The sequence below is a fragment of the Xyrauchen texanus genome, chromosome 2 (genome assembly GCF_025860055.1).
Source record: "Xyrauchen texanus isolate HMW12.3.18 chromosome 2, RBS_HiC_50CHRs, whole genome shotgun sequence".
Taxonomy (NCBI): Eukaryota; Metazoa; Chordata; class Actinopteri; order Cypriniformes; family Catostomidae; genus Xyrauchen; species Xyrauchen texanus.
The window spans coordinates 62010372-62025599 of record NC_068277.1 but is presented as its reverse complement, the minus strand read 5'-3'; the positions used below and the strand labels follow the sequence as shown (position 1 = coordinate 62025599).

The following is a 15228-nucleotide window of genomic DNA, read 5'->3' as shown; positions in this document are numbered from 1 at the left end:
TTTCCAATGTAATGGCGGTCCGGATTCCACCCGAACATCCTGGTGGTATTTGTAACGTAAACACTGACATAAAGGCTCCGTCAAATGGCCAGCTGTTCTACCATGTGGTGCTCTAAGTTAATTCCATCGTTTCATTCACAGCAGACATAGTCACAAACTGCCACCATTGTGTTACAGAACTCTACGATCTAGTACAACTATACGCATATATACTGTATATATTTACTGTAACTATATTCCTGTGTTGTATGAATCTGCTAAAAACCATTTACATCAACAGGCACTGAGAGAAATAGCATATAGAAGAGGCAGACTCTCTGTTTCATATAATATCTGAAGAAGACCCACTGTTACAGACTGGCAGTGTGAATATCTGGTCATATAATCTTTACTCTGTCCAGTTTTTGTTAGAGGTGAAGTACCATTCAGTTATCACAGCATTCTGTTCAAAGTCTGGCAGGTGCGTGGTAAGAAGTGCGGTCACTCCTTTGGTTTACCGATGAAGTGCTATAAAATGACGTTCACATGAAAGTAGGACAACCCTCTTACCAGCATAATAAGAGGCCCTTTTCTCCATTCAGCATTATATTCCCTTTTCTCTCAGCATTAATATATTGTAGTGATAGTGTAAAGATAGTGTCTCTTTTTTGCTTCTTTGTTCTCTCTCCGGATTGACATTCCAGGTTCATTTGGAATAGAGGGCGAGAGTAACAGGAAATTTCAATTGAAATTGAACTTGGCAATTGCGATCACCGACAAGACGGGAGAATGACAGTGATCAAAAAGGCCCCAATACTCTTTCACATGCAAGCTTAAGGTGCAGCCACATTTACCTTTGCACAGCGAAAATCTACAGATGAAGTACAAAGTCATCTCAATGGGAATCCACAATATCTGGAATTTTCTGTTGGCGAAGAATTTGCCCACATGAAGTTCAAGTCTGGTGAACTTTGACGTCTGAATTTCCATCATTGAACAATAGGAAATTGCTTAGTTTGGCAGTGACCTCTACACCGTGCAAATGTAAATGTGTCACGCATTTAGACTAGCATAAAATATTTGATATCTCTGTGTGATTGCAAGTCTTTGTGAATGTAGAGGTAACGGATCACTAATGAAGGGGGACTGAAGTATGTATGATGGGTACTTTAAATATTTTTGAAGGTTATTATTACATACTGTACAGTATGTTAGCATTGCAACTGTTTTGCCCTTGGTTGGAATGATATGAGGGACCCTGGACAACTCCCAAATATTTCTCTACTTTTTTTTTTGTATTCTTCCTTTCCTCCAGCTCCGAACACATCCAGGGCTCTCATTAAGTGTTATTTCCCCACGATACCATCCTCCTCCTCCTCCTCCTCAGCCGCGAGGTCTGGTGAAACAGAGTAAGCACTTCCGCTCTGATGCTGGGGTAAATTTCCAAAGCTTCCGTTTGCTTCCAGGTCATTCTCCTCCTCGTCCATCTCCTCATCTTCCCCATCCAGGTCCTCTCTCATTTGAATCCTCTTTTCTGTGGTTCCCACCAGTCCTTGGACCAGTTCGAAGTTGTTTTCTGTTTCCCTGTTCTCTGGGCTGACTCCATTCTCAGCTCTTGAGACCCAATCCTCAGGGGACATTATTCCATCCTCTGCACCGAGGAACTTCCACAAAGCCAGTGGGTCACGGTCTGGCCCAGTCAGGGTCAGTCTTGGAGAACGGTTGGCAGAACTGACAGGGGTGCCCCTCTTGCGGCGAGACTTGCTGGTATGATTAACCTGAAGGTGCATAGCCATCAGCTCAACGGAAGAGGTTCGGAAGGGACAGAAAACACACTGATTAAGGATGTCATTCCCTCCTTTAGAGCCCGCTAATGGCCCACCTCCAGGACTAGCCACTGGACCCTCATCTTGTAAAGGGCGACGGGAAAGGTCGAGAGGTTCAAAGCCTCCTTCATGAGAACCACTGGAAGTGATCCCACTTGAAGTGTACCCATTTACAGACACCATGCGACTTGTGGTAAGAGGTTTCCGTCGCGACACTTTGGGCATTTTGGGGGGTGGGGCCTCCCCTGTCCAACTTGCTTTCAGGCCACCAGGGAAGAGTGCTCCCATCATCCCTGACAAGCTGTGATATCTACTCTCCAAGTCTGCTTCTCTTTGATGTCCAGACGAAGAGCCATCCTTCTCTGAAAGGCCTGCAGCCCATGTCTGACCATTCCTGGAAGAAGAAGCCTCTCTAGGAACCCTCCCAAAAGAAGAGTGGGACATGGAGGGGAGCCGACGCTGTTTTTTGGCCCCTTCACGAGGAGAGCCAGTCAAACAGGGGAGGCCAGGTGAAGGGGAGTTGGGGGATGTTGCCATAGCATTCCTTTGCTCACGATGATGACGCTGTAGGTGGTACTTGAGAGAGCCAGACTGGGTGCCAGCATAATCACAGTGGGGGCATTTGTATGGTCTCTCCCCTAAGAGAAGGTATATATATAGCACTTGTTAAGTATACAGATTTTTAGAGTACATTTTTTCCAATACATTATTATCAAACTAAAATGTAATTTTAATAGCAGCCATTTGGCAAAGAAAGACATTGCATTGTTAGGAAAAGTGTTCATTAAAAATGAACTGTGGAAAATAATTACAGTGGCCCCCAAAAGTATCTGGACACATAGAGCAGTGTTTCATAATCTTGATGCTTGGGACCCATAGGACTATACATTTTTGTGCTGTCTCAAATGGCGTGAAACCGTTGAGTGTCCCAGTAGTCATGTTAGGGTTCAAAAGGGTGTGCACGAGCCCCACAACCCAACAGATGCTGGCTCTGCAGTGATCTATGCTCAACTGTCCATGCTGATAATTCTCTGAACCAATCACAGCAGACTGGAGTTTCATGCTGGAAAATAATAATGGATTTAATTTTTTTTTTTTTTACTGATTTTAAACAATGGATCACTTGTTTTTCTTGTGCATATAGAGTAAGTTTTTAGTGTGATGGGTTTAATCAGTATTCAGTTTTCTAGAGATGGAATTACTCATTTTCAGTTTGAACTGAATAGTTTTTTCTTGTGGAAGTTTTATGTTCATAAAAGTATGAAATGTTTAACTAAACTTTAATTATTGTTGTTTCAAAGAGGATTTTAGAACTGTGAGTCTCTACAATATTAAAGCAGAGAAAACTTTCCTGCACACTGCAAAATAACAGTATCCGGTGTAACATATATATATATATATATAGGCTACCCGTTGAAGTGTGGCTGTGTATATGAAATAATTAATTTAGCAAAACATTGAACTTCTAAGCACTTCTAAGCACCTGCCTGCAACCATCCAGGAGTGCAAGTTGTGTTTATTTGTTCTCTGAATTTGTTGTTGGTATATGTGTATATTGTTTTTCCATAGTTCTAAATTCTGTAATGCTTTATTGTTGTGTTGCTTGAAACTATTTAATAAAAACAAATATCCAGTCAGTTTAAAGTTTTTCCATGATCCTATCAATGGAAACCTTTTCTAATATTTATTTATTTATTTATTTAAAAAATTTGTAATACTTTAAACTCGTACTTTGATCCGGTATTTATTTTTTTAAATAATTAATAAACAAAAAAGCTTTACAAAATGTATTAGCTGCCACACACACACAAACACACACACACACACACACACACAACACACACACACACACACACACACACACACACACACACACACACACACACACACACACACACACACACACACACACACACATCCAGTAAACATCAATATCAATAGCTTTGTGTGAGGAAAATTATTTCAGTTGTTATTCGCTGAAAATGTTTCATTTGCACTTGTGCAATGATATGAATAATGCAATATTTTCATTGTAAGAAAAAGAGCTGCTTAAACATTCTTCAGAACTTCTCATTTTGTGTAACTAGAAAGTCACATAGTTTCAAACAACATGAGGGAGTAAATTATGTCAGAATTCAGCAGAATTTACTCTGCTACTGCTGCTAGGAACTTAAGGCGATCTGACATTAGAAATCCAGTAAAAAAAAAAGGTTAAAGGTCATCGAAATAATGGCTAAGAAAAGCTAGCTCTTCTGAGAAAAGGTCTAGCATAATGTGTTTGCAGATGTCAATCTTTGAGGCCACTGCATGTGCCCATGTTGCAGTTGCATAGAGTAATAGATAGATGGCAGTGTTTGTCACCATAAGATACATCAGGTGTGGTTCCCAGTGCAATACAGTTAAATTGGGGCATTCCATCTCTCATCAACCGTGAGAGCTCTTTTTTTGTAGAGGACATTTTGTAGAAGAACCAGATTGAAGCAAATGGCTTCAATCAAGCTAAACCGGAAGAATTATCATATAGGGGTATGATAAGAAATATAATGAATATGAATTACAGTCATAATTTAATAATAATCCCCCACCACAGCAATAGTAATCATGATAATAATTTCTCTGAGATGTCAATAACAGTGTAAATACTTTGCACAAATGGACATAGAATGCAATACTATATAACATCTAAGATAATATAAAAATAAAATAAAAAAAGGTGTCTGTAAGTGCCAATGTTCTGTTCTTCTGCTGTATGTTTGTTGGCATTACCGGTGTGAACACGAAGGTGCACTTTAAGGTGATGGGAAGACCGGAAGACTTTACCACAGTAAGGGCAATCCTTCATCCCTGTTCCCCGAATACGCTCTCTAGGAGCTGAAGAACCTGAAGAGGATTGTCCCCTCAGACCATTCTGACCTGTGGATGATAGGTATAATGAATAAAAATCAGTTGCTACACTGTTTGACATATCTGAGAACAGTCCTACCTCCATGAAACATAGGGAGAACGTGCTACAAAACGCACTATACAAAAAATAAAATCAATTTCATGCAGTGTAAAAGCATGTGGAGGATTGTAACAGATCAGAAATATTCTCCTAATAAAGTCAGCTGTTTTTGATTATGCTGGTTGATCCTTACCAGAGAGATGTGACAAGACAGAATGGAAGCTTCCAGCTGTCCCCACTCCTGATGGGAATTGCTTTAATTCCTGCCTCCTGTCTTCATTGTCACTAACTCTGTGTCCCATTCCTCCTGTTACCTGAGCCCCACTGACTTGATTTATAATATCCTCCTCTCTTGATGTTTCCCCTTGAGCACTTTGACCTTTCTGTGGTTTCTGGACATGAACACGGGCATGAGCAACCACCTGCTGAAGGCTTCGGAACATTTTTCCGCAATCTGGACACTCCCAAGGTGCACTAGAGGCCTCCAGTTCATCTCTAGAACCCAGTCCCCCTAGGTAGGTCCTCATTTGTTTGGCTTCTCCAGCGACTGTGCCTCGTGAAGAAGGAAGCTGATGATGCGAGTGGGATCGCTGCTGCTGTTGGTTTTGATGTGCTGCTGCCAGACTGCGAGCAACCAGCTGCCACATTGCTGCCTGGTCTGCACCTTCTGCTGTCTCACCTCCCCTTCTTCCTCCTCCTACTCCATTACCCATTTCTGCAACCTGTGCCACTGCTTGAAGGCGCTCCATGCAACTTCCATTGCTGTTGTCTTTAGGTAATCCCAGATAGCCCAATATAGATGATTTACTTGAGCCTGAAACACCACCATCTGACCTATCTGTGCGACTTCCTGTGCCTCCGCCACCTGCCATACTACGAGCCAGAAGTAGGTTGGAATACAGGGCCCCCAGCACTTGTGTGCTTGCAGGACCTTTAGATTGATCAGATCCAGAAGGCCCCAGATTTCCCAAGCCAGTCTTGAGGCCTAGTTTGTTGAGATGTACCTTCATGTGGTTCTTAAGAAACCAGGGTTCCTTGAAGCCACGGCCACAAACCTGGCATTTGTGGTCCAATGTGTCCTTGTGCTTCCGCATGTGCCCCTTCAGAAACCAGGATTGAGTGAAACGCTGGCCGCATGTCTCACAGCGGAAGGCTGGAATGACTGGCGTTTGTGAGAGAGGCGTTTCTGGTGGTGCAGTTACAGGGTGAGAAGGGAAAACTGTTGCTACTGCAGGATCTTCAGGTGGGTGGCTCTCCTGGAGATGGGAAGCCAGACTTTCTTCCTTACTGGCAGAGAAGGGGCACATCGTACATTTGTAGGGGTTGTGGAGGATCCGCACGTGACGTGCCAGCTCTGACGCTGTGCGGAACTTACCCTTACAAGCATGGCACCGGAAGGCAGAGGCAACTGTGGAGGGGGTAGTGTCCTCCAAGTGGGCATGGTCAAGCGGAGAGAAGGATGTAGAAATTGGTGATTCCTCTGTTAGAGGTGGAGTTAATGCTGTGGTTCCTTCAAAGAGGAACCGAGGGCTGCTAGCAGTGTGAAGAGGTTCCTCTGGAAGCATGTCTTCATCTATATTCTTTTGTAATAGCCCAGCTAATGGACTCTGTTTCAGACCAGGCTCTTTGCTGTTGAGATTTTGGATTAAACCATCACTCACATGGTTCTGTTTGTCATGTGTGGTTCGGTAAAGAGCTGAAACCCGACGGTCCCTGTCCAAACTGTGAGCTCGAGCATGCAGAGAAAGAATACTCTGGAAGCGAAACCGCTTTCCACACACATGGCATGGGAACCTTAGGGCAGGCCCAGAGGTGGTCCCTCCTGGCATAGCCATCCCTTCATTGTTGAAAAGCTGAAGATCCAGTTCATCACTGCAGGTGGTAATCTGACCAGAGGATATTGCCTGCTCCAGAACACCAAAGCCAGGGAAAGGTGTTGATGGTGTGGTTGGAGGGCTGCCTTCTGATGAGGGACTACGAAGTTCCAATTCACCAGGAAACAGCGCCACAGCTGGGGTGGGTGATGGGGGTGTTGACAACTCATCATCCTCTTCCTCATCTTGTAGGCTGGCACCAGGAAGGGGGCAGGGTGACCCTGGGCCATAAAGTTCAGTTTGAGGGCTGGATGGGGTAGATTGAGGACTCTGGGTTAGGCCTTGGGGACTGTGGTCCAGGGAGGGCATGGAAGGAGGAGACATTGGGGGCTCACAGGAAAGAGCCAGCATACATTCTGGTGGGGAATCCATAGTCTGAGCGAGAAAGGAAGGAAAATAGAGAAAGTGATTAGATAGACAGATTTGCCCAAATAAGTAAAATGTAAATAATGCCTCCCATCTTTAGACTATGTGAACTCACCAGTAATGTGTCTATGGCATGCTTCACTTCTGTGACTGAGAGAGGGTGCGTTCTTTTGGTGGCAATCTGCCTGACCACCTCCAACAGTCCCCTGTCAAGCACAACCCAGAATAAAAATTAGCACGCAGGCGTTTGTTCCTGTGTACGGGGTCAAAGGGCAGAGCAGGACACAGACTTTCCCAAACAGGATGGGTGCGAGATGTTTAGACTTCCCCACACACCCTTCCTGCATATACACATAGAGTAACTGCTTCAATCAGAATAACAACATGCATACACCTTAAAACACAGACACATATATAGAACTGACCCCAACACCCTTATTCCATGCCTCACTCCCCAAACACACAATCCATTGACATAGATAAACAATCACATTAATGCACATATTGCGCAAGTCTACAGGTTGTGGGTAGACAAGCCCAGGCACATGCTTCTTTTAGAAATGACAGTAAAAAGGATTTCATTGATGATTATGGCAAGACAATCTGCCGAACATCTGTAAGGGCATCTGTATACTCGAATATGTGTCACCAAGCATGTGTTTGTGTGGGCGTTTATGTGGCTTTTTCTGTATTTACTTCTGAGAACAGACTGAACTGTGTGCCTATGTCTGCATTTGGATTTATGTACACAGTCACGTGTTAGTGTATCAGTGTGTGTGAAAGCATGTGTATCTGTGACATAAGACTTGGACGAAATAGAGGCTAAAAGAGCCAGTTGACATTTTAGCTCAGCCGTGACTCACAAGGATATCAGACTGTATCAATCATACTGCCCCCCTCCCCTTATTTCTTTCTTTCTTTCTTAATCCCACCATTATTGTCACTCGTTTCCCCTCTATCGTCTTTCCTCCATAGATTCTTATTCCACCCCCCTCTTTTCTCCCTCATGCCCTCCTTCCCCTGTTCTTCACTGATTTTCTTTCATTCTATCGTTCCCTGTCTCACTGCAGCGGTGCCAGTTGGCACAGTGCCAGGGAATGCTGATATCAGCTGGTAGATTGGGGCCTGCCAGCATGGCGAAGAGAAAAGAAAGAGAAGAAGGCAGACAGACAGACAGGCGAGAAAAAAGAAGAATGGGTCGGGAGGGAGGATGGTGGAAAGAAATTGCATAAATAAAGAACACAAATATGCTCTGAATGAAGCATATTTGATGAGTAAATCTGTCAAGAATGGGGACAGAGTGTTCTGCACTGCAATGGAGGATCCAGCTATCAGTTTGGTCTGCTGGCATTATTATCGTATGAATATCGTCATGGCAATGCACTGTTCCGCCTTGACAGATACGTTCATGTCCGACCAACCCTGTCACGCCACTAAAGCTTCTCCAAATTTGGATAGATGGAGAGAGTGATAAGGCGCTAGACAGAGGGGGGAGGTGAGACATGAAGGCAGCGAGTGATAAAGCAGCACGCGCAAATAATGCATGTATACATACACACACACACACACACACACACACTCACTCACTCACTCAATATGGCACCTAGTCACTGGATGATTCATGCATGCTAAACACCTTTGTCTGAATGGCCACATGCAACACTCCCTGTACAAGCACACACACAAACATCCATGCACACACTTTTTGTGGCTTCATGTGACACATGCAGGCAAACATATAACTAATTCAGGCTTTGCATGTAATGGAATGAATATATATTTTACAATCAAAAGAAGGAGGAAAAATAGGCCTGTATGCAAAAATAGGACTGTATGCACATACTCGCTCAATTCAATTCTAGTTATTAAAATAATATGTATACATTTTATACAAATGTCAGAAAGTCAAAACTGTCACACAAATCACAGGTAAAATATCAGATTATCAGTTCATAAACATTTCCTTTCCCCCTTGTTCCCCAAACAATGTATCTTATGACTTTAACATTGACGTAATCCTTTTACAATAGCGCATAACTTGTAAGATTATCTATTTTACCATTTGTATTACATAACCAACTAACATTCACAAGTTTGATTCGGAGGAAGAGGTCTGAAACCCAACCTGGGCCCGATGGGACCCGAGAAACTGCCAAGTTTTGGGTCGGAGTTCCGGTATGTAATTAATGAAAAATGTAATATGCTTACCTAGCTTGTTTCACGCATGCGCTGTCACTCAGAGACATGTGCAAACTGACAAGTGAGGGGCTGTTCACGCCAAACATGGTTTTGCGTGCGTCTGTGCTATTTTACAATTTTTTTCCTATGTAAGCATGTGCTGGATGGAGATCTTTGACCGCTGTATCGGGTCTTGCTGTTTTTTCAGCATCTCGCCCTGGAGTGGAGTGTTATACTGTTACACATGATTCCAGACTGCTCTTCAGCAAGCAAAGGTTTAGCTCTTGATAAACGGCAAGCCAATGCTTTTCCTTTCTGCTCTGATGTGCTTGCCTGCCCTACTATACTGTTACAAATGTTGCCTACGATGCTTACATAACTTACTGCTTAAAATGTAACAGATCAGGTCGGGTCAGGTTCGGGCTTAAAATCTGATGGTATTGGTCAGGTAGGGTTGGGTCACACGGTCGCGTGTATGGTTAATTTTTAGGCCCTTGTAGACCTGTACGTTGCACTTGCAATTGAGTCCTGAAGAGCAAAAATGGTCGACAAATGAGCTGGGAGTGTCATAAAAGGTTGACTGATTCATCTATTATCTAAGTATCACTAATCAGATTTCTTGAACATTTATTGCACAAGTACTTACAAGATGTTTGCATTTCCAATAATAACACTTTACATCCTTATAAAGGCAATTTAACTCAAACCTTTTATAAAATCTCTATGTGACTGAACAAGCACTTCTGTCATCTTTCACATATCGGAGTTATTTTCCTTGCTGCAGTTCTTATTCTGTAGCCTTGAGCACCTGAAATAATGTGTCACACCTTTGGTGCGAGGACACACAGCATGGGCCTCCAACAGTGTAGCCATGTAATGTATCTAACGGCTAAGTAGAGATTGTTCATACGTACTGAGAGAGTTTAGACACACATGGCCTTGGAAATCTAGTATGAAACAGCTTTATCTTTGATAAGTGAAGAGAGAGATACCAGTTGCTCAGTATATGAAGTGTGTGTGTGTAAGGCATGAACTGCACTTTATCTTTCTTGTATCTCTGGGAGGGTTTTCTAGGGTCTGCATGTGTGTATGTGTGGAAGTCTGGTTTGTTGCAGACATACAACAAATCCCCGTAGATGAAATTAATTTCCTGTTTCTAACCTTGGCCTGAACTTAATCTCTCTGAACACCCCCCTAACTCCCTGTTGGTCAAAATGTCCACAATTCCCCAAACGTCCTTTTTTTATAGTCAATATTCAAATGTCTCTATCTTCGCAACCTGTCCTCCTATTTTTAACCAATTTTGTTTATCTCTCAGATACTTGCTGAGATTTTAAAGAGTTAGTTCAAAGATGCTGAAAAGAGAATTGGCAAGCACGTAACATTTCTATCCTGCCCGTTATACCCTAAAACTAGAGATGCTCCGATCAGGATTTTTACAGCCGTTATCTGATTGACCGAAACCGATCCCGGTTGATTATAGGCAGGATTAAAGTAATCCACATGACTCCAGTGGTTAAATCTATGTCTTTTTAGCAATTTCATAGGACTGGGTCAGTTTAAGTCCATTTTTACTATAAATCTCTACACTCTCCTTCAATTACATGTTCTTCTTCTTGTGTTTTTGTGATTAGCATTCTTTGTGCATATAGCCACCTTATGGGCAGGGGCGGAAAAGAGTTTCTCACTCGCTCCTATTATATCACATCTGCGAATTACTTTTATGCTGATTTATGTTCTGTTTGGACTTTCAAAGGTCTGGTCACTATTCACTTTTATTGTATGGACCAAAAGAGCAGAAATATTCTTCTAAAAAATGTTGTTTGTGTTCAGCAGAAGAGAGAAAGTGAAAGACATCTGGGACAGCACGAGGGTGAGAGAATTCGAATTTTGGGGTGAACTAACACTTTTAACTGCTGAAAAGTTCTGCCAGTTTTAATATGCAACCGCAATGACATGATAGTGACCATGATTACATGCACGTAAGAAAAAGGTTTATTCCAGGGTTTTTGCAGAGAGTGCCATTTTGAAATGTAAACGAGAACGCCGTTCTCCTTATATCATTTCTAGGATTAAGAAAAAGCGGTTTAACATACAGGTTTCTACCGGAGAATGTTCCTAATGCATTAGCGACGTTCTTCCAGGTTTTTGAAGAACATGTATGTGCTTGAACAGACCGGATGCCTAACATCATATCAACAAGTCAACCCAGCGGGAAGAGTTCAACATTTTTGGAAGTACATTGGGAAAAAACATGCACTATCAAATATACCCATTTATAAACAACAATTTAAAATATCGACTCCTGTCCCTCATGTCCACATATATACACTCAAGTGCATTGGGGGAATCCCAGAGTTTGACATAAGAGGGAAATTCCACCATTGCAGTACAATTCTGCTACAGGTCGCCATAGAAAGTTAAGGAAACAAACAGCAACATGTAAATGGGAGCGCCGTGGTCACACTAGGTTTGTTTAGTGACATGGGTGATCGGTTTACTATTATGTTCGAGTCATATAAATATCGGCCAATACCGATCAGTGGCCGAAGGATTGCCGCATCCCTATCTTAAACAAAACTGTTATGACAGTCAAACTTAAGGCCATGTCCAAATTAATTCATTTCGCTACGGTTACCACTCTCATGCATACTAGAGTCCAATAGTTTGGAAAACAATGACAATAGGAAACTGAAAACGGAGGTTTCAAATTTAAACGGATTAGTGATATAATGCATACAGTATGTAAATATAGATCTTCTAAAGAATGACATACTTATCAAATTCGTTTTCAATCAGAGCTGTTTATATGTTTTGTTTGTATTTTAAACCACCCAACCTCTGAACCAATGAAATGAGCTGTAAGGTGTTTGGTACGTGCAACAAGTGCACAAAGGCAGTGTGCTGTGCGGCAGAAAGTCTGCCTTCTGGCGTCAAAGCACAGGGAGTATGAACTATATCTGCATGAATACTGGAATGGGTCAGATTCTTCCAATTTTCATCCAGACAAATAAATGCTTTACAATCTGAGAGAATGACTCTGGGATGTGGTGATGCCATAAGGCAGAAAACACAATCAAATGCATAAACACCCATGAGAATAATCTTATTCCCTGCATGCAAGCTCATTCTTTAAGAGGGTGAAGTGTTAGAGAGAGTTTCACAGGTCCTAACTTAAAGTGGTCTTAAAAATTATTCTGACATGTTAGTCACACTTAAAATCCACAATTAACAAAACAGCAAAGCTCTACAAACAAATAATGCATATAGCTTCATTTAACTTCATTTTTAAGATAACTGCTGTCAAGGAGATTTTTAGTGGTCAGCTCTCCTCAAGTTCACACAGGTGTCCCATAGCAGAGATGAGTACAGGTGTAATTCATCACTTTAACGGTGGACATGTTCCACTACCGTGAAAACCAAAAATCATGTAAAACCCATCATGAAATGTTTTATTTAAAATAAATGCCAGTTGCTTTGGTATTTTGGGCCATCTAATGCCAATCCAATTCATTCATTCATACATATTAAAATGTGGCTTAAAGGGATAGTTCAACCAACATTGAAACTTCTCTCATCCTTTACTCCCCCTCATGCCATCCCAGATGTGTTTGACTTTCTTTTTCATCTGCAGAACACAAATGGAGAATATTTCAGCTCTGAAGGTCCATACAATGCAAGTGAATGTTGACCAGAACTTTCAAGATCCAATAAGCATCATAACAGTAATCCATACGACTCCAGTGTTAAAATCCACAAATTCAGAAGTAATCCAGTCAGTTTTGGGTGAGAACAGGCCAAAATGCAACTCCTTTTTAACTGTACATCTTGCCATTGCAATCAAGATTTCAAGCTTGACTATACTTCACTAGGAAGTGTAATCGAGCTTGAAATCATGATCATCAAGGAGACTGCAGATATCATGATTAATAGTGAAAATTGAGTAACATTTTAGTCTGTTCTCACCCAAAATGACGGGATTGCTTCGGAAGACATGGATTAAACCACTGGAGTCTTATAGATTGATTTTATGCTGCATTTATGTGCTTTTTGGAGCTTCAAAGTTCTGGCGAGCATTCGCTTGCATTGAGACATTCTTCTAAAAATCTTTTGTGTTCTGCTGAAGAAAGAAATTCACACACATCAGGGATGGCACGAGGGGGAGTAAATGATGATGAGAAAATATTACACCCCCATGCCAATGGCCAAAATCCGTTTACATGCTAGGTATTGCAATATCTAAAGTTTCTTTCGGAGGGGAGGTGTATTTTAGGACATTAGATGACCCGTCCATCTCTTATCTGGAGAGGAATTTCCTCCAGTGCGTCAGTAGCGCGCAACCATTTTCAGTTGCCTTCTCTCTCGCGGCCATCTCAATTAAAAAGCCACATTAATTAAATAAATAAACAAATGCGCGCGCGTCGTAAAAACGCGCTAAACGCGCACAGATAACCCACAGCATATAATCGCAGTTTAAAGAAGCAACGTCGTTTGGAGCAAATCTGCGCAGTCGTGTAGTTTTTTAAGACGGGATGTTGTGCGCCTCCGTGTCCCGCTCCATTTTCTTCCTGATTTTCTTTCAACAAAAGAGAAAGGGAGGGGAAAAGGACAAACGATCAGGGTGCAGCTGAAAAGTGCCATCATGGGGCTTCATCTTGAAATCCACTGCCAATCTCGTCATCACAAAACGAGCTCGCTCGCGAAACTTTATGCTTTCAGGCCGTTTGCGAAACTAGCAGCGCGAGCGGTTGAAATTCGGAACGCGCATCTGTGAGGTGACGTTAGGACAGCTTTCGTGTCAACTTCGGAATTAGTGCGCTTTCTGTGCAAAATGCTCCAAAACGATGCAACAGTTTTTCTCGCGCGCAAAACAAACGATTTATGGATGGGCACCGAGATTAAGTTACACATAAAGCAGCAATGCATTCAACTTCACTCAGTAATGGTGAGCTAGTTCGATACAGATTGAACAGACGCGTTGTGTGGCACTAGAAAAGTTCAAGTATGATCGGAGCATCGAGTTACGGTTACTTCAGGCCACTTTTTCACACTCAGAAAATATGCACGGCCTTTAAAAACGAAAGTTGCATTTTCATGCCCGGGTCTCGCATCTATTTCACAGACCGGCACGAGACAAAAGTGATCAAGTGCGTACTGTATGTGCGGGAACATGCATGATGTGCACTTACAGAGACACACGAGACGCAAATCAATATGTCCTGATGTGGAAGAAACGACGATGACCGCGGCATGCATTCTGTGTCAGTGGCTTTGCATTACCCGGATCAGCCCCCCAAAAAGTCGTCGTCGGATATTTGTTGTTTATGAAGGCAACAACAATCGCTCTCTCGATGTGTCTAAAACTGTCTACATGCTGCCAAACCCGCGACCAATGTGCATCCGGATAATCGTTGAAAAAGAAGAGCAGATTGGGTCAATTATTGTAAATTAATCCGATATTTTGTGATGAAAGTAAGGCTGAATGTACTTACGGGAGAGGCGGCGAGGAGATTAATGACAACACACGTCATGATTACGTTTCACTTGAATTAAATACATTACGAGTTAGGGAAAAAAATGGAAATCGGGGGTAGTTGTATACAAGCATACGCCGATGCCCCCCTCCCTTCTGCCCTCTCTATCTTCTCCTCCCTCTTTTTTTCTTCCAAAGATCCATTTATTGTGCAGTCGTGAGTGAGTGAATGAGAGAGAGGCGGAGGCTGCAGGTTGCAAATGTAATTCTAATCGCGCAGGCACCATTTTAACACGATCTATAGATTTGCGGGATAGACTTTGACACGCCGCGCGCGCGCCGGAGACAAAACAGTTCCGACACGAGAACTTACAAATCATGTTAGTGCCCCGAATGACACACAAGCGTCTTTCTCATGTATGACGATTGGGCAAAGGTTTGGGAAGAGACTGACATTCAATGTTCACCAGAAAGCGCTTGTGGAATTTAGCCTCAGTTTTCAAAGATAGTTGTGATTTTGTCTCGCGCGGGACGTCCCACGTGGGAGCTGCACAGGTGCGCGCGTGCGGTTCAACATCCCTACTACTT

The 15228-nt window shown here is 42.5% G+C and overlaps 1 protein-coding gene across 2 annotated transcripts in view; it reads right to left on the bottom strand.

Moving 5' to 3' along the window:
- Positions 1-14870, bottom strand: part of znf219 (zinc finger protein 219) — a 17146-nt gene extending 2276 nt beyond the window's left edge. The window contains exons 1-5 of one of the 2 annotated variants that reach the window (XM_052153203.1): positions 14660-14870; positions 7105-7195; positions 4943-6998; positions 4626-4718; positions 1-2443 (exon numbers count right to left, since the gene is read on the bottom strand). The exon at positions 1-2443 is cut by the window's left edge and continues 2276 nt beyond it. In XM_052153203.1, the coding sequence (XP_052009163.1) occupies positions 1326-2443; positions 4626-4718; positions 4943-6995 (3264 nt within the window). In that variant the 5' untranslated portion in view covers positions 6996-6998; positions 7105-7195; positions 14660-14870 and the 3' untranslated portion in view covers positions 1-1325. Of the gene's footprint in view, positions 2444-4571; positions 4719-4942; positions 6999-7104; positions 7196-14659 lie in introns of both variants that reach the window. The other variant, XM_052153194.1, reaches the window with a different exon arrangement.
- Between the last annotated feature and the right edge of the window lie 358 nt (positions 14871-15228).